Source organism: Agelaius phoeniceus, chromosome 4 (genome assembly GCF_051311805.1).
Source record: "Agelaius phoeniceus isolate bAgePho1 chromosome 4, bAgePho1.hap1, whole genome shotgun sequence".
NCBI lineage: Eukaryota > Metazoa > Chordata > Aves > Passeriformes > Icteridae > Agelaius > Agelaius phoeniceus.
Genome location: NC_135268.1, coordinates 74,765,740 through 74,793,451, shown reverse-complemented (window position 1 = coordinate 74,793,451; position 27,712 = coordinate 74,765,740). Strand labels below are relative to the sequence as shown.

General features: G+C 44.1%; 1 protein-coding gene across 1 annotated transcript in view; it reads left to right on the top strand.

Moving 5' to 3' along the window:
• Window positions 1–27,712, top strand: part of ATRN (attractin) — a 149,133-nt gene that overhangs the window by 88,323 nt on the left and 33,098 nt on the right. Inside the window, exons 25-26 of the mRNA XM_054633262.2 lie at window positions 17,414–17,475; window positions 27,572–27,650. Of these exons, the coding sequence (XP_054489237.2) occupies window positions 17,414–17,475; window positions 27,572–27,650 (141 nt within the window). The remainder of the gene's footprint in view (window positions 1–17,413; window positions 17,476–27,571; window positions 27,651–27,712) is intronic.

Below are 27,712 nucleotides of genomic sequence, written 5' to 3'. Positions count from 1 at the left end.
GTTTGTGTTCAATATGATAAAATAGAAACTAAATCATGGTACAGGTTTTTGGGACAAAGATTTTTTTGGACAAATGCCCAGAGAAGCTGTGGCTGCTTCATCCCTGGAAGTGTTTCAGGCCAGGTTGGATGGGGCTTGGAGCACCCTGGTCTAGTGGAAGGTGTCCCTGCCCATGGCAGGGGGGCTGGAACAAGCTGATTTTTAAGATCCCTTCCAACCAACCTCATTCTCTGATTCTGTGATTTTAAGATTTCTTGGCCATCAGTCCTTGACTCATGCCATGCTACATTCTTCTCAGGAATAATTTCCTTCTATTATACTTTCCTATACTTTCCTTCTCTCATTTGTTTTTTCAAGGGATTCATCCCTGATTTCCCTGCAGAAAAGTTCCTGTGCTGTTGGGATCAGTCCTTCAGGGCAGACTGGCTCGTTAATTAAACCTCCATGTTGCAGTACGGGCAGGATGCAAACTGTTCTCTTATCTCCTAGCTTGTCTCCTCCAGTATTCCTCACTGCAACTCCACTATTAAACTGTCACACGGCGACAGAACATGTTTCAATTTCCTTTGGAAATTACACTGATTTTAATAGAGTATGTCGAAGGCAGGAAAACTCTGCTCCTGCCAAGCTGCTGGAAATTATTCTGTCCTCACGTATGTGCATCACCTGGCAGCTCATGTGTGTGTTTGGGCTCCTCCTGGGCAGTGCAGCATGTCCCAATTGTATTTTAGGGGTTTATTCTTTGTTTGACTATCTTAGTAAACTGTCATTGTGCATACTCACTTGTCCTGGCTTATTTTCAATTTCAATGCAACAGATGTATTTAAACATGAGTGTTTATGTAGATACAAAATCTTGGAACAGAAAACTTTATAAATGTAGTTTTTACTGCAAAGCAATTCTACAATTCACCTTATTTTGTTTTTCTAAGTATTGCAAACTTTATCTTGAAGTCCTTGATAGAAATCTGTCTCTTATTTATTCTCTCTCCTTGTCTGTTAAAATCTGCACTTGGAAAGTGTAAGTGCTCCTTTGTATAAGAGATGGCTGTGTCCCTGCCAATGCTCAGTTCTGGCTCTTCTTTCCCTGTCTTGCTCCACCTCTTTTTCAAACCACCTCAGTTCATTTATTTTTTTAAAGTATGTTAGTTTAGGATGTCTTTCCCTGCCTGGTTAATGACTTAAAATGATCATTCAGTAAAAGAACTAAAGCAGCAAAATGCAGAAAGCCTTTAAAATACAGCAATCTTCTTCCTAATTTCTCCTTTCTGAGCAGTTCCAAGCATGAAGTAGTTCACTTAAAGCCTTACTTTGCCAAGCTTTCCTGAAAATCCCGGTAGGGTCTTGTGAACAGTGTCTGGATATTTCCATTCTCTTTGCTTTGTGAGCTCATCTTTGCTGCAAGTGTTGGACACATTGAATTTTGAAGCATTTAGCAAACTCCAACTGTTCACCTTCCTGTCCTCAGCCTGGCTCTAAACATTCCCTATCTTCCCCCAAACTGGAGTGCACCCTTTAGGAAAGGACATTAGTGGGCGTTGAAGGATTGAGATTTTTTTACACTTACGCAAATGTAATAGTAATCTTTCCCCCACTGTTCTTCCTCTTTGCTTAATCTTCACTTTGAGATTGCTTTGTTATTCTCTCCAAACTTAGCTCAGAGTAGAAGAGAGACATTGACTGTAAATAATCTGCTGTACAATAGCACAGTAAGAAGTAAAGGGATTCAGTGCGGAAACTTCCAGAGGAGTTCTCTTCCTGGGTTTCAATCCATGCAAAGTCAGCTCACTCTGAGGTGAAACTGCACTTCTGGAGCTGACAAGTAGTTAATGGTGAGAGTTTGAAACTCTCTTAGATACCTGTGTAAATGTCAGCAGGTTTTAACACTGTTTAAACTTGTATGTATTTGCCTGGGGCCAAGTCCGGTGAGTGAATTCCTCTCCAGAGTGTACAGGAGGGTGAAAATTCCATCTGCTAATACAGGAAACTCTTCCCTGGCTGCAAGATTTCTGTTTCATCACAATTTACTGCTGATGGTGTTTGCTACCACTCACTAAATAGAAATTGGTGGTTTCGTCTTGTTTCATACCCAAACGATTGTTTATATTCACTAACATTCTGTCCCATTTGATATTTGATTTTTTTCCTCTCAGATTCCAAGCGTCTTGCATTGATCTCTACGTTCTGAGAATGTGTGAGACATTTAGGAGCTGATTAAGGCAAAACCAGTTTGTAATTGTATCATTAACTGGCAATTGCCTCCTGTCTTTCCTTCGTGTTGGTTGAAGGATTTTGATTTGAACACGCTTAAATGTTAATTATGAACCAAATGCTTCAAGAAACAAAAAGAGGCGAAGGAATTTTGCAGCCCTTGCATACAAAATGTGCCATTTGCAAAATCTCATTAGGTATTCACTATGTATCATTTTCTTGGTAATTCATTGTTGTGTTGGGCTTCAAGAAGTGCCACTGTGACTGTGCAGCATCGCTGCACGTGCAGCGTGGTGGAGGCTGCAGCAGCATTGCATACCTCCCACTCTTTGAAGTGCATTTGAGAACCAGTGGGAAACATTCAACTCACTGAAATTGTTACATTCCACTCAGATTTCATAAAGACTGTAATGGAAAAATAGCTAAAATTGCCTCTGCTGTCTTCAATTTTAGTTTCTCAAACTTTCTTCTGGTTTCCTCTACCTGATTTATTTCAGGATGATCTATCTATATAGTCTCCTTTATATCTTTATTCCTTTTTGCTCAGATAGTTCATGGAACAAACAGGTTTGGAGGGACCTGAAAGACAATCTGTGGATTGTTTAGCTCAGTCACATATGTGTTGTCATAGTTATTCTGTCTCCAGAGATGCTGTTTACCCTGACAGGAGGGTGCTGCTGAGCCTACTCCAAATGCTGCATTGCTCTCTGGTTCCTCTGCTAGAGGGTGAGTGGTGAGCTGCAAGGTGAAACAATTCACGGCCCTTCAGTGGATGGCAGCTGGCACAGGAGGTGTCAGGAGGGCAAGTGCAGAAACTGTCACTCATGGGAGACCTGTAAACTGGGTACAGGCTCAAATGTGCTGTAATTAGAATTTGGTCTGTGGTGCTTTCTTTGGTAGTGATCCAGGTGACTGTGTTTGAACTGGCACACAGAATCCTGGAATCACAGATGGGTTTGGATTGGAAGGGACCTTAAAGACCCTTGAAAACTCATTGAAACCCCTGTCATGGGCCGGGACACCTTCCTCTATCCCAGGGTGCTCCAAACCCCATCCCGCCTTGCGTGGAACAATTCCAGGGATGGGGCAATCACAACTTCTTGGGGCAACCTGTGCCATGGCCTCACAGGGAAGAATTTCAAATCCTATCTAACCCTTCCCTCTGGCAGTGGGAAGCCATTCCCTCTTGTCCTGGAACTCCAGGCCCTTGTCCCCAGTGCCTCTCCAGCTCTCATGGAGCCCCTTTAGGCCCTGGGAGGGGCTATAAGGTCACCCCAGAGCCTTCTCTTTCCAGGCTGAACATTCCCAGCTCTCCCAGCCTGGCTCCACAGAAGAAATCCAGGTGTCACAGCTCCATCTGCTCTGTACAGATCCATTGCAGGTGCAATCCCCAGGAATGAGCTGTCAGCCATTAGCTGAGGTGCTCTTTAATGAACCCCTTCCTTCGGGGCCCTCCCTCTCTGCCTTCTGTTGCTTTTCTTAAATTCCCATTGCCAGGATGACTGGAAAGAAAATGCTCATTTTAGTGCTCCAGTGAAGAGCTGCAGTGCTGCATGAAGTGAGATTTCTGACAGATGTGGGAGGACAACTGTGCTCCTGTTAAACTTCTGGGAACTGCCACTTTCTTGGATTCAGGTGCCTTGTATATTAGACCTGGGACTACTGATTTTTTAAGACCTTTTCTTCTATCCTGAGCTGTTTTGAGGGAATAGCTGAAGTTCTGTTCTTTCACAGGCATCAAAAGATTTCTCTGCCTCCCTCTGCAGCCCAAGGGTTTCCCAGAGGATTGTGTGATAGTGACTAATTGCCTCCTTTGACCTGGGAACAGTTCCCACTTGTTTCCAGTGATACGCTGAAAATGTCTGTAGGGATGTAGGAGAGCCAACTCCCTTCACATCTCCTTGCTCAGCAGAGCTGGCAGTGAAGCTGGAAATGGGTCTTTTCCCTAGCCCCGAGGTATTTCCTGTCTTGTTTGGAGACAAAGTTCAGGTGGAGCCACCTGGTGTCAGCTGCGTTTCAGAGTCAGATGAATTTTACACTAGGCTGAGCTTCTGCTGAGGAATGGCTCTTGGTTTTTCTTATGCTGAATGTGGCTATCCAAGTTGGAAATATTAGCCCATATTTTGCAAACTGCCAGGAATTACATTTTTAAGAAGACTCCACAATCCTCAAAGCCCTTGCTCTGATCTTTATCATTGTTTATTTCAATGTTTCATTGATGTTGTGTCCTCCAGTATGTAAATAATGAAACCTTCTGAAATTCTTACTGTTCAAAGTAAGGCTCCTTCATTAAAGCAGTTTTGATTTGCAATTCTTCTTCTAATGCTCTTCCCCATCAACCTGCTAGTTTCATTTGTAACATTACCCCTAAAACAGGTGGTCTGCATTAGCAAGAATCTTAATATCACTTTCAATTAAGCTTTAATTTTATTTGCCATTCATGTTTAGTGTAGTTCAGGAAGCATTTGTTTTCCTCCAGAGCTAAATGATGGATGACACTTTGCTACAGCCAAGGAAAGCTTTGGGGTACCCTTAGCTCCTGCAGGTGAGGAGGGGCCTAAGAGCTGGAGGAGCAGCAGATCTCACACATTCCTTTTATTTTAGGCTTTCACCCTCTTTAGGTGGCATGATCCTTGCCAGCAGTGATGCTCTCTGCCTTTCCCTCTTTGAGGTTTGCAGCCTGACTAAAAGGCTTTGATAATCCATGGAAAAAGAGAGAGTGAAGGAACCATCCACAGTTAAAAAGCAGGGCCTGAACTGCCTTGATTCCTGTCTGGAAGGAGCACTGGGTATTTGATACAGGATAAATAACCCCTGAGGACTGGCCATGGCCCGTGGAGGTTTCCAGTCTTTCTCTAAAGTAGTGTCATTCTCAAACCAAAAGCAACAGGTTCATCGAATGAGAGCTCTCAGTGAGGGCAAAGGAGGAGGATCTTTGTTGCTGGCCAAAGAGAATAAAACACATTCATATAGGTAGGGATTGCTTTGATAAAATAATTATGTAGGCTTGAAATCAAATCAGTGAGGCTGCTGATCTGGACAGCTTTCCTGCCAGGTCCTCATGTGCCTCATGCATATTTAACAAGAAAGAGATGTAAGTGCAGAGATAAAATCATCCTCAACTCTCTGGGACCCTTTATTCCAAAAATGTTCTTTTTTTCTGTTGCTTCTGGAAGGATTGTAATGCCAAAGTTGTTTGCTAATGATGTCCCTTGCCTTTCCTTAGCTGTAACTGCAAGTGCTTTTGAGCCTCTCTCCCTGCATCTCTCTCACCATGTGAGAGGTTTTCTTGAAACCCAACAATGAAACGTAAATCAATTTGTTAATCTGATGAAATTTGCTGTTGAATGTAATTACTTTTGGAGGCATGCAATTACATGCTGATTTTTCAGAACAGGCAAACTGACATCTTCTACTGTGGGATGGAAAGATTTAAAACAGAACAGTTAAATGGTCCTTTAAAACATGAAACAGCTGCTGGTGTTTTATCTGCTACTGCCACCTTATTTTTGGCATCAACTGATGACATTTTTCTCCTTTTAGAAGTTGTTCCCTTTTCGATTAAGTAATATTTTTGTTAGCACCTTCTTGAATCCTTTAAAAGGAGGATTTCTCACACAGGCAGTTAACCCGTGGCAGGAGGTGGTGCCACTTCAGTCCATTCTGCAGGAGGTTGTAGCATGAACAATCCTGAAAATTGTTCATGCCAGATTTTTCCCAGCTGCTGTGTTGGGGGTGGGGGTCTGGATTTTTATCAGAGATTCATGGAATGGTTTGGGTGGAAGGGTGATGAAGGATCATCCCATCCCACCCCTGCCATGGCAGGGACACCTCCCACTGTCCCAGGTGCTCCAGCCCCAGTGTCCAGCCTGGCCTTGGGCACTGCCAGGGATCCAGGGGCAGCCACAGCTGCTCTGGGCACCTGTGCCAGGGCCTGCCCACCCTGCCAGGGAACAATTCCTCATTGCCAAGATCCCATCCAGCCCTGCCCTCTGGCAGTGGGAGCCATTCCCTGGCTCCTGTCCCTGCAGGCCTTGTCCCCAGCCCCTCTGCAGCTCTCCTGGAGCCCCTGCAGGCCCTGCAAGGGGCAGTGAATGAAGTCTTGGGGTTTTACATCTGCACCTTGGGATTTCTTGGGATGAGCTGTAGTGACTTGCATAACTTTTGTGAGGTTTATTGTAATACCTTTCTACAGCACTGGAAGTCTTTCTGAATGCCTGTTGCAAAACTTCAGCTGCATAAATAAGAAAAGTTATAGGATACCAGAGAGAGACAGTCTGCAATTCAGATTTAATAATACCAGGAGCATTTCTTGGGTTGTGTTTTATTGAGATCTGACTATGACATATATATTGATTGCCTTAATTTTAAGGAAGCTGATTTTTTTCTCTCTTTTTGAGTGCAGGGCTGGAAAATATTTAAAAAATTGCAGAATTAATTTTCTATGGAAGCTATGGTCGAATCAGGCATTAATTTCTTCTGGGTGAGGCCAGTGCTGGTTACTTGAAGTTGCTGTATTTCTATGATGAATAACTCCTGAAAATACCATAACCCACCAGAGAATGTAAATATAGACCCCCAAATTCAAATATATTCCAAAAGCGAGTGCTGTGGGCCATTGCTGAGAAGCTGAAAGAGCGAGATATTTTCTTTATACAAAAGCTAATTTAAAGAGTCAGAATAGTGAGCAGAGTTAATGAAGGAGAGAAAAGCATATTGTAAAAGTAAAATAGAAGAAGCCACCCACCGAAATGTGACAGTGGATTCAGCCTGGCTAAACCACAAGGGAAAGTAAATCCAGAAGTAAGAGAGAGTGTGTCCTGGTTTAGGGCAAATTTGGGAGAAAAATTCTGAATTGGGGTCCCTCTAGAAAGCAAATTCAAGCAGCTCCTCCCCCAGCTGGTTCAGGAAAAGATTTCCTTGGAGAAAAGTGGAAAAAACTGTTTGTTTAACAGGCAAAGCATTTGCCAGCACACAGAAAATGAACAATATGGAACAATAACACCTCTCACTGTTGTGCAGAGGTGACACACTCCCAAAGTCCCTTGTGGGCTCTAGCTCAGCTCACTCAGTCTCTGATCAGTCCCTCCGGCACTGGAAATGCCACGGGCCAGGCCCGGCCCGTGGGGCACAGGTGAGAGCTGTGGGTGCTCTGCTGGTGTTCAGGCCAGAGCAGGTCTGAACAGCTCCAAAGAAAAACCACAGTCCAGGGAACTTCTGTGCATCAGTGAGCTAAAAACGAGCTAAAGCAAAGGAGAGCTCTGTCCTGCTGTCTGTCCGTCCGCAAACAACCCAGTCCAGGAGCAGGAATGTGAGGAGTGAGTGCAGTGTCTGAAAACAAACTGTGCACTTCTTGTCTCCCCCTTTGCTCTCAGAACCAGCCTGAAAGGTGCAAAACTCATTTCTGGGCTAAACAGACCAATGGGGATGCGAGCATCATAAAGTCACCCCAGGACAGGTGACAAACCCAAATGCCTGTGGCTGGTTTAGCTCCCAAACACAGAGCCAGATACACCAGCACTTCACAGGCAGCTCTCATCTGACTGTGGGGCTTCTTTTGGGGTAAAAAAATGTCACTGGAATGTCCTGAAATGTTTTTCTCTCACTTTTTTTCCCCCTGACTTTGTATTACTGAGATTTTGACTGTTTTTACTGTATTGGCAAATGTTGCTCCCAGCAGTGTTGGCAAGCAAGAGCAGGGGTCAGGGCAGGGTAGTACTGTCACAGTCCTGTATGGGAATACATTTCTGGCATGACTGGGGATTTCATAGGGTTTTTTTTCTTAAATTGGTTCTCTCTAAAATTATTTTTTTGAGTTATAAGTGTCATGTATAATTACTTCTTTAACCAGTCTGTTTTGCATGCAAGATTAGCACCATCCACCTTCCCACACCTGGACCAAAAGTATCAATAAATTGCATTAATATCTTGACTGGGGATTGAACTAAATTCCATCAATTGATTTGTCACTTAAGTATTTTACTGTGAAATTCTTCATGACAAAAGGGTGAATTACATGTTCTAGAAATCTTTTAGTGATAGGCAGTGACTACCTGGCCTTTTTAATGCAAATCTGAGAGCCTATAGAGAAGTTGTTCATTCTGCACCACCCAGCACGGTTATTTTTTTCACGTTAAGATTTCTTGAACACCAAATCATAGCCAGGGCTCTCAACAGAAAAACCTGTGATGAATAAAACAGCCCAGCCTTATGGTTCTGATTTCATGGCTCTTTAAAACTGATCCTGATGTTAAGTAAATTTGGGGGGTTCTAATTACTGCCACTTCAGGTCGTGATATGATGTTTGAGATGACTTGTGGCTTCAGTGTTGTGTAATAATGTGACAATGTTGTCATTCAAAGATATTTTAATTTGGTTATTTATATAAATACCTATTTAGTTTGGGGCTGGAACTAGGAAATCTTTAAGGTCCCTTCCAACCCAAACCATTCTATGATTCTATATGTAATATGTATATATATATATATACACATACTTTGCTACTTTGTTTTATCAAAGATGAGATTCCTGCAGCTGACATGTTACAGGATGTTTTGCTACAGGTTGATAAACATGTTAAATTTCTCATCCAATATGATCCTTGGAACTCACAGCCTCTTCAGGAAGGAGACAGAGCTTGTTTTCCCCATTAACACTACTGCAACCCTCAGCTCTGTCTTGCATTTTTCCCCTGTTTTGTCTGGTCAGAAATGATGAAAGACAGAAGGTTTTGCCTGTTTCCATCTGTCAGCTCGGTTGAACCCTTAAAAAAGAAACTTGCAAATATTGCTTTGGCTGTTTTATACTTTTTATTCTTGATTCCCTCTTGTGTACTTACATCACCTGCTCTTTAGGAAAACAACTTTTATTCCTTTTAAGCTCAGTTGACCATAAAGCTCATTTTTACTGGACTTCAAGGGTCTGAGTGAGAGTTTGAGCTGTTATGTGGTAAAGTTTTAATTTTCTCCATGCTGAACCTCTCCATTAATAGTTGGCCTGCAATTGAATGTAACCGAGCCTGCACACAGATGGTGTCAGAGCTCTGCTGGGCACAGGGCCAGGAACAGGATCCCTCCTTCCCTAGTGCAGTGGGATCCTTCCCAAGTGCAGTGGGATCCCTCCTTCCCAGTGCTTCGGGATCAGATCCCTCCTTCCCAAGTGCAACGGGATCCTTCCAACTGCAATGGGATCCTTCCTTCCCTCCCAAATCCTTCCCAAGTGCACGGGGGTCCCTTCTTCCGAAGTGCAACGGGATCCCTCCTTCCCAAATGCAGTGGGGTCCCTTCCCAAATGCATCTGCACTGCAGCAGCTGGGACTGGATGGAGGTGCTTGAGGAACTGGAACGCAGAGGATTGGAGTGTTTTCCTACTGGTGACATGTGTTCTGTCTCAAGGTTTAGGATCTTTATTTTTAACCACTTTTTCCAAGTACTTCAGAGCTTCCTTGCCTCCAGAATAATTGTTGCAATTGCAGGATCACAGAATCATGTATGTTGGAAAACCCTGTAAGACCATCGAGTTCCTCAGCACTGCCAAGGCCAGCACTGATCCGTGTTCCCAAGAGCCACATGGACATGGCTGTTAAATTCCTCCAGGGAGGGACGCTCCATCACTGCCCTGGGCAGCTGTGCCAGGGCTGGGCAGCCCTTTCCCTAATTCCCCAATGCCCACCCTGAGCTCCTCTGGCCCGGCCTGAGGCTGTTCCCTCTGCTCCTGTCCCTGTTCCCTGGAGCAGAGCCCGACCCCCCCGGCTGTGCCCTCCTGGCAGGAGCTGTGCAGAGCCACAAGGGCCCCCTGAGCCTCCTCTGCTCCAGGCTGAGCCCCTGTCCAGCTCCCTCAGGGATTCTGCAGCCCCTGCCCAGCTCCCTCAGGGATTCTGCAGCCCCTGCCCGGCTCCCTCAGGGATTCTGCAGCCCCTTCCCAGCTCTGTTCCTGCCCTGGCCACGCTCCAGCCTCTCCAGGTCTTTCATCTTGTAAGTGGCCTGAAAGAAGAACTGAGAAGTTCAGAGAATTCAGAAGAATTCTGAATGAGGATTCAGAAGAACTGAGATTGAGTTTTTTCTGGCCCTGCCTTGGCTTTCTTGGGGCATGTTTCTGTCATGTGGAGGTGTGCAGGGTCTGAGCTGAGTTTGCTGTTTCAATTATGGGACTTTCCAGAATTTTATTTCCTAGTGCACTTTAAATTTGGATGTGCATCACAATTCAGCCGCTGGCTGTTTATTGAACAAATACTTCTCATTTGTCAGATTTGTGTGATAATTTCTGGGATGCTGTGAAATTTGGGACCACATCTTAAGCGCTATTTTTAATTTAGAGACAGTCGTGCCTGTGTTAGCTCTGCACAACATGAGAGAGTTCACATGGGAAGACAAAACATGTATAATTGGCATTTTTGAGCCAACTGCTGACTGCAGCCAATTAGCTGAGAAGTGACAATTTGTGACTACTGCAGGAAGGCAGCATAGTGTTGGAATGTAAATTGATTTTCATCTCAGAATGAGTTCAGGAGTGAAGCAGGTTTTATATTTGCATGGTAGTGAGTATTTGTGCCATAAAGCTCAATGGCTCAGTTAATATTGCAGCAGGTGAGGAGTAAGTCATTAATCTCTTTCATCCTTCATGCAGGAGCAGAGTGACTCGGAGTAGTAGGTGTGAAAATCAAATTTGAGTGAGGATTAAATTTTTGCTTGTTGTAGAATGCAAATGTGAGCATGGGAACCTCTTCAGCTGCTCCAAGTTCTCTCTGATTTGGAGAAAGGTGGATTTGATGGGTGAACTGTTCAGTAGGTGAGGAACTGGTCCAGAGGAGGCCGTGGAGGTGCTCCAGGTGCTGGAGACAGAATGAGAGCTGAGGGTGTTCAGCCTGGGGAAGAAAAAGCTCAAGGGAGAGCTCAGAGCCCCTTCCAGTGCTGCTTCTGATGTCCACACCAAAGCATCAGGTGCATTACAAACTCTCTGGGGTCTCCCACCTCCAAATCATGCTCCACTTCAACTTGTTGTGTGTCAGAGTTTTTCAAGTTACAATTATCTCCTGTTAAGATCCTTTCTTCTCTGAAACCTACGGTTTAACTTTCCATTTAGAGAATCTTTCCCTGTGGATCAGGTTAAATTTTCTGCCTAACCTCCAAATTTGGGTGGAGTTTTGCTGTTCATTTAAAACAAAGATCAGGGTGCCTCTGCAAGAGAATGTCCTGCTTCCATGGTGTGCTTGGGGTAGGGATTCACCCAAAAGCTGTTGGGTGGGGCTTGGAGCACCCTGGTCTGGTGGGAGGTGTCAGGGACTGGCATGAGACAGGCTGGAAGGTCCCTTCCAACCCAGCCCATTCTGTGGCTCTGGAGCAGCAGCTGGAGGCCAGGCGAGTGGCCCAGGGCAGCTGCAATAGCTTTTACCCCTCTTTAGTCAGGAAATGGAGCTTCCAGTGCATCCATGAAACCAAGGGCAAGGATGCACCATGGAAATTTAAACTAACTAAATGTAGGGGTCTACAAATAGATGTCTTTGTGTGCTTCAGTGTTTACAGTTCTGTTATGGACCTGGTCAGTTTTATTTTATTTATTATTAGGCACCTGCCTTGGTCAGCTGAACCACAGATGAGGTTTCCATTGAGTGTAAAGGGCTGATGGGAATGCCCCTGTGACCCTGGATTTGGATGTCATAATCTGTGTCTGAACCTCCCAAATAACCCACAGAGGTGAACAAATGCTTCCTCCTGGAAAGTGTTCCTTGGAACTGATGTTGCTGAGATCGTTTAAGAGCCACCTGCCTGGAAGAGGCTCATCTCGGGCTGCTGCTGTGTTTGCTCATCCCTCAGTGAGCAGGGGCAGCTCCAAAACCCCAGCTTCTGAAGGGTGTTTTTGAAAGGCTTTTTGCCCTTCATTCCTGTGATTAGCTCTCTGCTGCCTTAATGACTCCATGGCTCATTAAAGATGTTCACAGAACGCAGGGAGCAGCAGCACATGGCAGGACTGAGACCATGTTCAGGTGGTGGAGCTGGATTGCTGTGTTGGCACATTCTTCCCCAGAACCTGGCAGCCAGGGCCCTTGGAGCTGGCTGAGTGCTCCTCTGGAGAGGAGAGCACCAGGAGCAGCGTGGGCCTTGGCCAGGAGTTCCATCAGCACAGAGTCCCACACTGTGTGTCTCAAGGAGAACTGGAACAGGCAATGACAATACTCCTGAGCAGAAGAGAGGTTTCCCCCCAGCATTGTTGTAGAGGGCAGAATGAATGTTTTGATGACTTTGGCATCACTCAAGAATACTTAAAGCCCCTTTGTTTTATAGCGGCTCCTTTGACAAAGGCACAGGCACTCAGCATTCAGACCATGGCGTCCTGTTAAGTGTTGTCTGTATTCACCAAGGTCAGATTGAATCCTTGCCTCTAACCATAGGAAAAAAGAGACAAGACAGTGGAGTTTTGGGGAAAAAATAGAGGAGAATGTGCATAAATGTCACCTGCAGCTTGTTTGGCTTGTGGCTTTCTCTCACTGGAAGCCTGTGGAACTCCCAGGTTTCCACTTTCCCCTGCTGGTTTTTGTTCGCTAACTTTGGTGCTGGGGCTAGATTGAAATAAAAAGCAGAAAACAGCCCAAAACCCTCTAAATTTCTGTGAAAACAGCCCAAAACCCTCTAAATTTCTGTGTGGTCCTGTAGACTTCCAAAACACGAGTGCTATAGCATTCTCCCACCTGCCAGGTGAGGTTAATGGATGTAGCAGTGGGACCTTTTGAAATCTTCTGAATTCACAGCAAGCCCCAAGCTCTGGGAGCCAGATTCACATTGCGCTGTCTCTGTTGGGTCACTCTGGTTTTAGAAGTTAATTACATTTCTATTTTTCTTTCTTACACAGTTCTTTCTATTCTAGAAGCATGTCCTGTGCAAAATATCATTTTCAATTTCTCTTTTTCTCATTCCTGATATGAAATAAGGATGAAAAGGAAGGCACTACTGGTGGGAATATAGTCACTTTATATATTTGTGAAGAAAAACAGAAATACAGAGTGTCAATAATCCTAGAGTTGTTACCAAGGTAAAAAAGTAGTGGAAATATTATTTTCTGTGGTTGTTCATGTTTTCTCAAGTGTTTGGAGACCCAAATTGTACCAAATTATGGTATGAAATTGCCATACTTGAAATATTCCTCAGTACATTCACAGAATCCCAGAATAGTTTGGGTGGGAAATGACCTTAAAGTCCATCCCTGGGCAGGGACACCTCCCACTGTCCCAGGGTGCTCCCAACTTCAATGTCCAGCCTGGCCTTGGGCACTGCCAGGGATCCAGGGGCAGCCCCAGCTGCTCTGGGAATTCCAGCCCAGGCAGGAATTCCTTGCCAAGATCCCAGCCCAATCTCCCCTTTCCCAGTGGGAGCCATTCCCTGGCTCCTGTCCCTGCAGGCCTTGTCCCCAGCCCCTCTGCAGCTCTCCTGGAGCCCCTGCAGGCCCTGCAAGGTCTCCCCAGAGCCTTCTGCAACAACCCCAACTCTTATGTTTTCAGTTCTTTCGTTTGTTTTAGATTAGGGCTGCTAATATTATGTATAATATTGGAAATTAAATTTTTTGAGTTTGGAGAAGCTGTTGCCCTAATCCCATTGTGGTGAATAGTTTTCCTTCCTATAAAATATCAGTAACTTCCAGCACAAGTGGAAAAAGTTATGGTGTACTGAATTATCTGTATATCTGTTTATTACAGTTAAATGGGAGGAGTTACTCAAATTTAATTCTTGCTGGATTTAACAAAAGATTTCTACATAATTTCTTACTTGGTTGTGGACTGATTTTTCTTAGTGGTATGTGAAACTCAATTTGTTTTTAAAAAGTTCAGAACCCTTGTAGATCACAAGAGGAGAGGTTTAAGTAATTTTAGGTGTTGTTGCATGTACAGGTTTAAGGTGAACTTAGGTCTTAGTTGGCCTACTTTATTATAAAATTGTTATCTCAAATTTATTTTGTTTTCTTTTCTCTTGAAGAACAAACTCTGGTTCTTATGCAAACCAAGCCCTGGTATGTAATTGTTCTAATTGGGTTTTCAAAATTTCTATCAGCCACAGGCTGTAGTTTAGCTCCAGCAATATTTTGAGTTTGAAACACCAACTGTTACTGAAATGTCTGTTGGGTTCAAATATGCTTTTCCTTTGCTTATATGATTTTGTGGCCAAGTCATTTGCTATTAACTCCTTTGAAATTTGCATGTACTGATTTCAAAGCCAGTGCAATTTTTAGATGTTGGCTAGTTAAAGGAAGCCAAATTTTCTTCTTGGCTTCATATTTTATGCTAATCAAATGATAAAAAATGTAAAGCTCTTCATTATAAATTTTTGTTAGTCCATGCAGCCAGCTACTTCTGGTTTTCTGGAAAGCAGGTGGATTATTTTGGTACTTCAAGTGATGTGGCAGCAGGAAAAGCAGGACAGGCAGCTGTGCTCTCCAGGGTACCTTTCCAGATAAGATAAACACAGGCTTTGTACCGTTCTGTGGAATTGCCATGATGAAGGATCTGAGGATGCCGTGCTGTTCCTAAGAACAGGGTGTGACATCTCCTTGCATGGCTTGGGAAGGGTCAGGGAGCTGCTCCGTGGAAGGGGACCTGGGAGTGCTGCTCCACAGTGGCTGAGGGGGACTCCAGGTGTGCCCAGGGAGAGGTTTAAGGTGGATTTTAGGGAAAGTTTCTGCCCAGAAAGGGCTGTCCAGGGCTGGAGTCCCCATTCCAGTCCTCCCCCTGCAGGGATCTCACAGCCCTGTGTGTGTGGCATTTGGGGGCATGGGGCAGTGGTGGCAGTGCTGGGGGATGGTTGCACTGGATGAGCCTAAACCTAAACAGTTCTGGGATTCTTTGATGTTAGTGGGGATTTGATGGTGCAGCTGAGCTCAGGTTCTGCCCTTTACCTGGGGGAGCCTTTCCAGGCCCCAGCATGAGCCCCTTTCCTGCACTTAAACTGCTTCAGCCTTTGGTACAGAATTCATTTTTTGAGAATGGATAAATGAATCTTCTACTGTCAGCTAAACTTAATTAAAAACCCGGCCTGCTAAGAAATTGGTGCCATATTTTTCATGGATCCAGAATGAACAGCCTACTTTCAACAGCTATTTCCAACCAAACTTTCAATGTAACTGAATTAATTAAGTCCTGGGAACGGATTATATTAGGGGAAATTAAGCTCTAAGTAAGCAAACCATTAACAATTATGAGACCAAATTGCCTGTGACACAGATTGGTCAGGTTTGATGGCACAAAGTATTTTCAGTTTGCGAGGAATAAATTGTAGAAACAACCCAGGTTTTTTTAATCCATGTATGAAGTACAGGTACTCAATTGGGCTTTATAGAAGAAGAACCACAGCAGGTAGAGAAAATAATCACCACTGGTAAAGCATTTGTAAGGCTTCTGTGTGAAATAAACCTACATTATTTTTTGTTTGTTTGTTTTTATTTGTTTCCTGCAGTTGTTATCAAAAGATGAGAAGCCCTTCTCTGGTAACAGTCTCATTAATCTTTCATAGAATCTCTCTTATTTTAAAAATAGCAGTTTCTTGTTTCTTCTAATGGGAGCAAGTTTTGGTTTCCATCACAGAAACTGATCCTGATGGTCATCCACAGGGGACTGGCCTGTCAAGGATTCCTTTCTGCTTTTAATTGTCTTTTTCTACTTAAGGATTGTTGATACATAACAAGGGCTTTAATTTGAAATGCATCTCTTATAGGCACTCAGCATCATGGTTATTCTCAGAAAAAATATTAAAAGTTGGGGTTTTTTTTTATACTGACTGTGTTACATGTTTGTATTTTGGGAAGAGATATTTCACTAAGGATTATCTTTGCCTTAAATACATTCCAGAATATTATGTTTATTCCAGAATATCCATTTATGCAAATACTGTACCACTTTAGTTACTAGGCACTGATTTTTTACACAAAAAGTGAAATCTTGCTTGCTGTCTTTTAATAATCAGAAGACTATTGGGAAGCACTTCAGAAACAAAAATCAACAAGAAACTCTGTGTTTTCTTGCCTTGTAAAGGCAGGACTGTTGAGGTTGCAGCATCTGGTGTGCAGGTTTGGAGTTCACTTTCCAGCCACACAGTGGTTGTGAACTGCAAAGGAACTTTCAACTTCAAAATATGTCAATGTATTGATAAGAAAACTATTTGGGGCAGCTTCTGTACCAAGTTACAATGGATGTTTAAAGCAAGTATGATCATAGAAAATGTTCCAGAGCAACAGAAACCCAGCAATGACTCACTTTACACACATTCATGAATTATGGGATGTGGCTATTGCTGGGAGGAGGGATTTATGTTTATGCTAATGTTGCCATAAGTACTGTTTATTAAGGGAAAAAACAACAAATGACACCAGAAATGGATTCAATATCCATGACAAGTGCAGATTTCACTTTAATTCTGAGTGAATTCTGGTACTTCATGAAAGAGTTAATATGCTGTTGTGGTGCTGAGAGATTGATAGGCAGAGGAAATAGGAGGTACCTGGAAAGAACTTCTGATCCCTAATATTGCACAAGTTGCTTTTCTCTTGGCTCGCCTCCCCTCCACGTTGTTATTTTTACCCAGGCTCCCTAATCTTCCCTTTTGCCTCTAACCACCTCCCAGTTTCCTGCTGGCCTCTTCCCTCTGGTTTTGTCCCAAATGTTCTGTGTTTTTCCCTGCTCTGCTGTGGGATTGCAGGGCAGTGAGCTAAGATGAATGCCATAGCTGTTTTCACAGTGTCTATCATCTTCTGTGTTTCGTGCCTCTTTGCAGCTCTGGGTGTAAGTTCCTTTTTTGAGGAGATTTTGTTGTCTGGATATTGTTTGAAATGTAAATATTAAATTTTGGGTTGGTGTGTAAACAATAATTAAAGATTTTCACTTTTAATTAAAGATTATTTGCAGCTCTGTGAAACCTCTGTTCTAAGTTTTTGAAGTTGTGTTTTCTTTAGTGTGCACTGAAGAATATTCCTTGGAACGTGGCTGGGAGACAGGGTTACTTGTTCAGCTTCATTTCTGGGATATATGTTTTCAAAACAATATGAAGTTATAATTTATTTTCTTTTCCCTCAGAACATTTCCGTTCTTTTTCAAAAACAGTGTTGAAAAATATGAATTGATCTGAGTAAAGCTGCTTTTCATTGTAATTTTAAATCCTTTTTACATATCTTGAAATATGAATTTTCTTTCCAGTAAGTAACAGAAAGCATTTGCTTTTCTTTTGCAGATTGCATTCTCACAGCACAGCAACTTTATGGACCTGGTGCAGTTCTTTGTGACATTTTTCAGGTACTTTTCATTTAAGACAGCTAAATGTTACTTCTTTAGGTTCTGGGCTTCAGAGTTTGGGTTCTGCTTGGTCTGGCTTTCTTTAACTTGAACATCCTGCTTACAGCACAGCCTAGAAAATGGAAATCTTCACTCTGATTTAAATGTTTAATTAGGAATTATGTTAAGAAAATTATTTGTCTGTGCATCTTTTCCAATGCATGATGCCAGTGCATGCAGGGAAAGGGAGGATGGGGCTGGGAGAGGCTTTTGTAAAAGGAGAAGTTCCTTTTGAGAGGGTGTAGAAAACATTGACTTGCCACAGCTGTGTGTGACTTACTGCAGGTTGTCACACCTTGTCAGGCACCAGCCATAAACCAGGAGAGTTATTTTGCAAAGAGTTAAGTCTGGAGTAATTTCCAGCTCTTCAGGTACCACCTTTTGATTTTAAACTGAACTCTGAAAGTATATCAGTTTAAATACAAACATATGTTACAGTTCAATGGAAGCCAAATTCTTCTGGTTTTCACACACAGCTCTAAGTTCATTTCTTAGTGTCAAGTGAGCTGATGATTCCCTCAGAGTGGGACCCAGCAGAAGCCATTTCAATACTTGTCTCCTCTTCATTCCTCCAAAAAATACAAAGCTAATGAAGAGGTGAAACACTTCCAAAGCACAGCAGGCCCTCTCTTCAAAGCTTCAAAATCCAGTGTATTGGCCTCTGTTCTAGGGACTGCTAATACTCCAGAAGTGGAAACCAATACCCGATCAATAAGGAGTCCTACAGGAGGGATGTACATGGAGTAAACACTACTCCAGGTCTCACAGCCTGTTCTAAAGTAGGCAATATTATGCCTGGTATAAAATGAGCAGTGGGAGTAATATCTTGCTTTAGATTTCATGCTAAATTTAATTAAAGCAAGAAGCTCCAGACAGACCTTTCAGACAAGTGGTTTATATCAATGTTTTTTTTTTTTCATATGGAGCTTTTAGAGAGTAGAATCTGCCTTAGTGCAGTTCCTGGGAAACAGCAGGTTTGATCCCTGGGAATCAGAATCACCACCTCCTGCCGTTGGAGCAGAGTAGGTGGTTACTCCTGGCTCAGGCCTAATCATTTGTTTTGCTGAATTAATCACAGTCAACATCTTCCCTAAAAATCTTTGTGGCAGGGTAATTGCTTATTAGGAAAATGAAGAGGGAAACAGTTGGTTCCTTAGTTCTTTTCTAATTGTGTAAGACAAATCTGCACCACAAAACCTGTCCAATTAGTGCTTTACAGACCCAGCTACATCTGCACATGAGGGTTTAAACTCCTCAGGATGAAGGATTGCTCCAGATTCATTGTTTGAAGAGATTCCCAGAGCAGCTCTGGCTGCCCCTGGATCCCTGGCAGTGCCCAAGGCCAGGTTGGACACTGGGGCTGGAGCAGCCTGGGACACTGGGAGGTGTCCCTGCCATGGCAGGGGGGTGGCACTGGGTGGGATTTAAGGTCCCTTCCAACCCAAATCCTTGCATGATTCCAGTCCCAGGTTAAAGCAGAAGATCAGTGCACTGTGTGTCTCAGTGGGCACGTGCAGCTGAACACACACGTCCAAAGGCTGCGAGTTCCCTTTCCTCCATCACTGTTATCACATGGCTCTCCTTGAGAAGTAATGTTGCAATATTATTTAACATCCTAACAAGCCAGAGGAATAAGAACATGTGGATTTGGGAGAAGACAGTTTACAGGTGTTTTCCACTTAAACATTTATGATGTGCTAGAAATTCTTTGATTCTTTCACTACTCCTAAGCTTCTCTCCAGGTGTTTTATTTTACAGTCACCATAACTCCCTAATTAACCAGTGGATTAGAACAGTGTGATTCATCTCACTGGGTGTAGGGGAAACTATTGAAACATTTGCATTTTTAATGCTCTAGGGCACATTTCATAATTACTGTGGGATCCAAGGCAGACCATAAATAACTAATACCTGAGAGCCCCCTGTGCTGTTAATAAGGAACAGTTGGCTGAGAATTTGCTCCCTAAAATAGAGGCAAGGAAAACGCTTTGTGAAAACCTAAAACCAGTTGGTATTATTAACACCAAACTCAAAACCTGGGATATGTATCAATGTCTTAGGTGTAATGGAGACCTAAAGAGATGTTCTTCTGGAAAACAGATGTTTAGAGGCTTTCTGTTTGCACATTTAAGGGTGTTGCTTCATTTTGCTGTTCTGCAGGAAATGCCTGAGTTGTCCAGAGCAGCTGTGGCTGCCCCATCCCTGGAAATGTCCAAGGCCAGATTGGGTGGGGCTTGGGGCTTTTCTGCTGTGCAGCTGGAGGCATCATCTGTGCCTTGAGCTGTGTGGAGCACCTGAGAGGGACCCGGGGGATTTTCAGTGCCACTGCTGACATTTGAGATGAATTAGGTCAGTGCAGTCCTTGCAGAGAGCTGTGGGCTTTCCACAGCCCAGCACTGCTGAGTTTTGATATCCCAGGCACTGGCTGGGCTGCCTGTGGGTTGCCAGGGGCATGGAAAAGCAGGAACCTGGTCGTGCATTCAGACAGCACCAGGCAGTGTGGAGCAGGACACAGGACTGGGTTTCATTTCATTTAGGAGCTGGCTACTGTGATCAGAGGGCTGTGCCTCACGTTTAGAGGGGCTGTTGGATTCCTGGAGTTCAGCACCAAGCCAGGCAGGGGGCTGTGTATGACACAGCCTTAATTTGTACACATGAATGTGTTATTTTAAGGTAAGAAAATGTCAGTGGATAAAGGTTGGGTAGAACGGTGAAGTTCCGAGGTCGTTAATATTGCATTATAATCAGAGCCAGAGGAGAAATGATATTCCAACCATTGTTAACCTTTGCAAAGCTAATGAACTGCAAGGAAACTGGGCTTTCTCTTTCCTCCTCTCTGCTTTTCATAACACAGCTCTTTAATTTACAGATTGTACAGCTGTCTTTCAGCACATAGTTTGACCTATTTTGACAATTTCTAGTGAACATTTTTTATTCATATCTGTGCTTCCTTATCTTCCAAAAAATCTGTCTGCCAGCACACCTATCACAGGTACTAATCACCAGCATACCTTTATGTACAGAAGATGTAAAAATATTTGTGGCCTTGTAAGCACATATTATTGCCCAATAATCTTTCCCCCTTTTTCTTTCCCCCCTTGTTCTTTCTCTTCCCTTCTTCCATTCTTTCCTTTTCCTTTTCTTCCCTTCAACCTTCAGCCCAGAGAGCACTTGAGAGACCTTATTGGGATCTCTACATCCTTAAAAGGAGTTCAAAGGAAGATGGGGATGGACATTTCAGTGGGACCTGTAGTGATGTAACAAAGGATGATGACTTTAAATTGAAAGAGGGTCTATTAAGACTTAATCAGGGAAGAAATCTTTTGTGCTGAGGGTGGTGAGACACCGGAGTAGGCTTCCCAGAGGAGGGGTGGGTACCCCATCAATTCCACTCCAGGCTGGACAGGGCTCTGAGCCATCTGACCTGGCTGAAGATGTTCCTGCTCATGGCAGAGGGGTTGGACCAGAGGGCCTTTTAAGGTCTCTCCAAACCAAACCATTCCATGATTCCATTCTGTGATCTCATCCTAAGCTTTACTACATGGATGTACCAAATACCTCAGGTGTCTTCTACTGCACTTCTCTGCTGCTTCTCACATGCACAGCTCATTTTGTTTCTTGCCTGCTGTTTGTCTTGTCTTCATTATCTGTCCTTGAAACCCCCTTCTAAGGGAGTCCAGTGTCTGCTGCAGTCTAGGGGGAGGTGTTGCTGCCCATGCAGGGTGGTTGAAGCTGGATATGAGGTCCCTCCCAGCCCAAAGCAGTGTGTGATTCCATGATCCTACATGTCCCACTGAAGCCTTACTATGATTGTTAGAGAAATGGGTGTTGTTGCACAAATGGGACAAAAGCTGCCAGTTTAGTATTTTTGTGGTGGCACATCAAACCTCGTGTGCCCCATTAGGGTCTGAATATCAAATGGAAATGGTGTAGTTTTGGTTTGATACAAATAATTGGACTCGTTCCTCAGAAAAACTTGAGCAGGAGAGCTGTTTGCTGAGTACAAGACTCAGGCAGATGGTTTTATGTGTTGTATATTGTTTTCCCTAAATATATGTGTTTTCCCAGTGTTTTCATTAAGTGGGAATGGCCTCCTGCAGTAATTCAAATCTGTAGTTATGCTGCAGATATTTTATTTACTCTTGTTGCTTATTAAATAATTTTTTACTGCAGCACAAATGGCCTTATTAAATAGATGCTTAAAATACAGGCTGAGTCCCTTGTTTGTTTTTTTTTTTTCTTAGAAAAAGGAAGAACTTGGGAATATCTTCACATTATTTCTAACAAAATGAAGAAGATTAACAGTTCAGCATCCATAGCTTCCTTCTTTTCATGTTCTCAGCACTCTTTACTTCATCCTCCATAATCATAGAATAGAATCATAAGATCATTGGGGTTGGAACAGCCCTCTGAGATCAGTGAGTTCAAGCACTCCCCCGCACTGCCAGCACTGCCCCATGTCCCCAGGTGCCACATCCAAAGGGCTGTGAAATCCCTGCAGGGATGGGGACTCCAGCCCTGCCCTTTCCATGAGGAATGTCCCCAGTGCCCACCCTGAGCTCCCCTGAGGCCGTTCCCTCTGCTCCTGTCCCTGTTCCCTGGGATAAGATCCCAAATCCCCCCGGCTGTGCCCTCCTGGCAGGAGCTGTGCAGAGCCACAAGGGCCCCCTGAGCCTCCTTTGCTCCAGGCTGAGCCCCTGCCCGGCTCCCTCAGGGATTCTGCAGCCCCTGCCCGGCTCCCTCAGGGATTCTGCAGCCCCTGCCCAGCTCCCTCAGGGATTCTGCAGCCCCTGCCCAGCTCCCTCAGGGATTCTGCAGCCCCTGCCCGGCTCCCTCAGGGATTCTGCAGCCCCTGCCCGGCTCCCTCAGCTGCTTCTGATCTGACTTGCTGTCCTGGTTTTGGCTGGGATAGAGTTAATTTCTTCTCAGGAGCTGTTCTAGTGCTGTGTTTTGGGTTCAGTTAGAGTAATGTTGATAATACACTGATGGGTGTTGCTATTTGGGTTTTGCTAAGTTGTGTTTCTCAGAAGTTTGCTGTTTTGTTTTTTTTTTTTCTCTTGCTCTGCCAGTGAGGAGTTACTCAAACTGGGAGGGATCATAGCTGGGGTAGGTGAGCCCAGCTGGTCAGATGGATATTCCACAGCTCAGAGCATCATGCCCAGTGTGTAAACTGGGGGAGTTACCTGCAGGGCTCTGATCTGGGTCAGCAGGTGCTGGGCAGTTTTATTGTGCATCAGCTGTTTGGTTGGTTTCTTTCATTTCTCTTTTAAATATCATTGTTATTATTAGCTATTTAGTGTATTTTATTTTGTTTTCCATTATTAAACTGTTCTTCTCTCAGCCTACAAATTTTACATCTGATTTTCCTCCCCACACCTCCAGGGTGGGGGAGAGGAGAAGGAGGCTGAGTGGCTTTGCACTGCTTCATTTCCACCTGGGTTTAACCCGTGCTCCTGTACTCCAGCCCTTCCCTGCCTCCCCTGCCCTCATCTGCCATAACCAGGGTGAGCTGTGGCTTCTTGAGCCTTGTGCCATCTTCAGCAGAAGGATGAGGTCAGGAATCTAGCTTGGTGTGCTGCAGGCAGCTGTTTGGCACCAACCATGTGCATGTTATACACTTGTTCCAATTATTTCAAGGATTAATGCATCCAGTACTTTAAAATGTGTCCTGTAGCTCTCTAGCATATTAAAATGTACTGGTAAATAGCACTTAAATAGCTTCTAATTCATCAAAATAACTTGGGCTGTGTTTCTAGTAATCATGGCAGTGCTTTCTGAAATTATTAAGTGACCTGTATATGTTAAAGCACATTAGCAGTGAGGCTGCTGTACATTTTGGTGTTTAAAGCTGCCATTTTTTACAAGCAATTCTGATGTGGATAAACATTTCACGAAGGTTTAATAATTGGGCCCTAATACACCAGATGGATTTTCTTCTCTCCTCCTGAGAATGCATCACAGTAAAGTGCTGATGGAGTTTTCCAGACATCTAAAAATGAAAGTGTACTTGTTTGAAAAGCTTTAAGGATACCAGGCATGGAGAGAATATTCTCTCTGTGGAAAAGGAGATTAAAGTCCAGAATAAAACCAGACAGTGTGTTTAAGTTCAGGTTTTTGTGTCACTGTGGGAATACCCTGTGTAGCCTGAAGGCTGATCAGCTGAGGTTCCGTGTGTGTGTTGAGGCCAGCTGAGGAGAGATTATTTATAACCACATTGCTCGTTTATTGTACTTAAATAATCTAATTAATAGTTAAGAATGAATTATTAAAGCTATTTGCCAGATAGACTATTCTCCATAAAATTTAAATGTATCTCCCCCTGCATTGCAATATTTATGCTGTGTAAGCAGAATTTTTTATAACTGTGTGAGCCATTGGAAGCTCTGCTTGGTAGAACCTGGTTGAAATGGAGTCATGTTCAAATTTCCCTGGGATGAAACTCCCCAGGGTGTTAGGTGGCTCTTCATGGTTCTTTTTCCTTCCACTCTGGTTCCACACCTGAGTTTGCTGGTTTCTTTCTTCTCTGTTGGAAAAATTTAACTGGTCTCAAACTGGATGTGTCACAGGCTATGGGAAAATGGAAATCCAGCAGTTGACAGAAATACAGAATAGTTTGGGTTGGAAGGAAACTTAAAGATCCCCTTGTTGCACCCTGTGCCATGGCAGGGACACCTCCCACTGTCCCAGGTGCTCCAGCCCCAGTGTCCAACCTGGCCTTGGGCACTGCCAGGGATCCAGGGGCAGCCCCAGCTGCTCTGGGAATTCCAGCCCAGCCCCTGCCCACCCTCCCAGGCAGGAATTCCTTGCCAAGATCCCAGCCCAATCTCCCCTTTCCCAGTGGGAGCCATTCCCTGGCTCCTGTCCCTGCAGGCCTTGTCCCCAATCCCTCTGCAGCTCTCCTGGAGCCCCTGCAGGCCCTGCCAGGGGCTCTGAGCTCTGCCTGGAGCCATTTGAGATGGGGGAAGCTGCAGAGAGGAGACTTGGGTGAAGAGGGATTTCTGGGATGAAGGATGCTCTTGGTAGGCTGTTATTTTTGGAGAAAAAAAGAGAAGGAAAGGACAAAGCAAATCCTGCAGTAAATGTTGATTTTGAAAGTCATTTGTAAGCAGGTGGACATTCATGGCAGAGATGTGTGTGAAGCTGTTGAGAGAGCAGGGCAGAGCACAGCTCTACCCAGGACTGTGCCAGCCTCAGCTCTCACTCCAAATCATTTCCCAGCACCTCTCTCTCTGCATGCAGCTGCTTCTTTCTGCTGCTTCCATACCTACAGAGTTGCTTTCCAGAGAAAGTTGGAAAAACCCTTCCTCAAAGCTACTGATGCTCACATCAGGTCTTTTAACTTATTTCAGGATGGTTTAGGCTGAGTAAATGCAACAATAGATATTGACTTTGCTCAACCCCTGGGGCTCTTCCAGCAGGTGATGGACTGCAGTGGGCTCTGCCTTTTATTTCTCCCCGAGGGCTTCCAAGGGATGTTAGTTCAAGGGGGAAAATATATTTCCTTAGTGATTTTATAGCTTTTGTGGGTATTTGCTGCCTCCTTGTGACAATACAAAGATGTATGGTGCTGTTCCTTTGAAATACAAGGGTACTGTGGTGAGTGTTTTAGGAGAAGTTTTTTATTAGTCTTTAATTGTTAATTCCTCTCTGTATTTTCTGAAGAAAGTCTTGGCTGTGGTGCCATGGGCAGGAAAGAGAAACCAGTGAAGGGCTCTGGAACGTGCAGACTTATGCAGTGTTGCATTTTGGAAAGGGGATTTAGTAGTAAAGATGATCCTCTTAGTTCTCCGCTCTAGCTTTCTTCTCCAAAGGAGTAAATAATATATAGGGACACATATTTACAGTGCCACCAAAAATGTGGCATGTGGGGACATGGTTTAGTGGTGGCCTTGGCAGTGCTGAGTTAATAATGGTTGGACTTGATGATCTTAGAGGTCTTTTCCAACATAGGTTCTGTGATTCTATGAAATTGACCCAAAATAAGAGGTCCAACAGTTTTCATTGCTGAGGTCACTTTTTTCCTAAAAAGGGGCCATCCTTACAGCAGTTCAGCATGCTTTGATGCGTGTCTTCATTTGCTGTGTGTATTTCTGGAGCTGTCTGATGGATACACGAGACTGGAGTGTGTTGTTGTGTAAAGGTGGAGACCTCACTGACTTTGTGGCTGAGGGTGGCACAGTGCGAGTTCATCTGTATGCCTGACCTCCTGAGAAACTCCTCCTGAAAAACTCTCTGAAATGGGTAATTTAACAGGGGTGCTTGAGATGAATGGCATTTTTGGCACTGCTGGCATTTTCCTCTGCCCTTTGGATTTCCATCTTGTTTCTCCAAATAAAGGTGTACTGAGGAGGTAAACACTGATGAGCCCTGGCAGCAGCTCATGTTGCACATAAACTGCATCTGAAATCATAAAATCATGGAATGCTTTGTGTTGGAAGGGACCTTAAAGCCCATCCAGTCCTGTGGGCAGGGACACCTCCCACTGTCCAGGTGCTCCCAGCCCCAATGTCCAGCCTGGCCTTGGGCACTGCCAGGGATCCAGGGGCAGCCACAGCTGCTCTGGGCACCGTGCCAGGGCCATGCAAGTCAAACAAGCGCATATTTTTAAATATTATATGCTGTATGATAGTGAAGCGTATTTCTGTGCATATCTAAGCCTGAAAAATGCAATCCCATCACTGACTGGCTGCCTTTGGGTGTCTGTGCCCCATCCATGGAGGTTTCATATCACAAAGTGTGTAGATGGTGATATGGCAACAAGAACTGTCTCCTCACCTTTTGCATTTCTCAGGGAATGGTTCCTGCTGTCTGTCCTGGTGTTTAATTATAGGCATTTCCAAGTCATAGCATCGCAGAATCATTTAGGTTGGAAAAGCCCTCTGAGATCAGCAAGTTCAAGCCCTGCCCCCACTGCCCCATGTCCCCAAGGGCCACATCCACAGGGCTGTGAAATTCCCCCAGGGATGGGGACTCCAGCCCTGCCCTGGGCAGTTCCAAGGCCTGACCCCCCTTCCCATGGAGGAGTTTCCCCCCTGTCCATGCTGAGGCTCCGCTGAGGCCGTTGCTCTCCTCTGTCTCAGTTCCCTGGAGCAGAGTCCTGGCCCTGGCCCCTCCTGGCAGGGTGCAGTCCTGGGTGCCTCCCTGCAGCCCTGGGCAGGTTCTCTCTTGGAGAGAAAGCCCTGTGGGAGCATCCAGAGCCCGTGGTCACTGTGAATGCTGCAGCTGAGCACATGAGTCACCTGCTCTGATTAAAAAATCTTCCTTCCATGGAGACTTTCCTGTAACCTGTCTTTCAATACATGCTGGAAGTTGGGGAGGCTTTGGAGATGTTTTCTGTAACCCATCAGTGCTGTCCTTGAGGAAGGAGGCTTCCTCTGGGGCTCAGATTTTAATCTTAGCTTGTGTGTCTTGAAGTTGCTCATTAGGTATTCAGTGTGATAAAATCATATCTGTCAATACAGTCTGTTATTATTGTAATTATTATAATAATGATTATTATTATTATTCCTACTACTCTTTTTTATTATATCTGCTTCCCTGCATTTTCACCAGAAATTGATATATTCATTCATCCTTTTCCCCTCCTCTTTTGATGAAGAAAACCAATACAGATTTGGGGAAATCCAGAAATGCCTGTAGGTCTGCAGCAGCCTGCCTGCTCTACACTGTATCTTATTTTTGTAATTTGGAAAGGAAATAATAATCAATTTTCTCTACTTCTCTCAAGGCTTTTCTTCTTGGGGGTTATCCTCTCACTTAAAATACCACCAGAGATAGGCAATAGTGGCTTTTTAAATCTGATTAAATCTTTCAGCCTTACTGTCATTTATGGAAGTCAGATAAGGAATTTTGAAAGAACAATATAAATAATGAAAATAAGTGTGTCATTCCTCACTGGGTATCAGAAGCACTGAACCGTGCTCGATTATCTTTCTTTGGTGTATTTCTAATGTACGAACTTTTCACTTAACTTTGCATTTCCTAGAGTTTTTCAGCTGCCAGTGCGTTATGAGCAAGAGCAATAAAATATTATTTTCTAATTTTTTTTCCTTTCCAGTTGTTTCCTGTCATTGCTCCTGGTGGCAGCTGTGGTTTGGAAGATCAAACAAAGTTGCTGGGCATCACGACGGAGAGAGGTGAGAGGGATAAAGTGTTGTTCCCTAAATGACTTCTTAATAGTTGTTCTCTCTAGATGCAT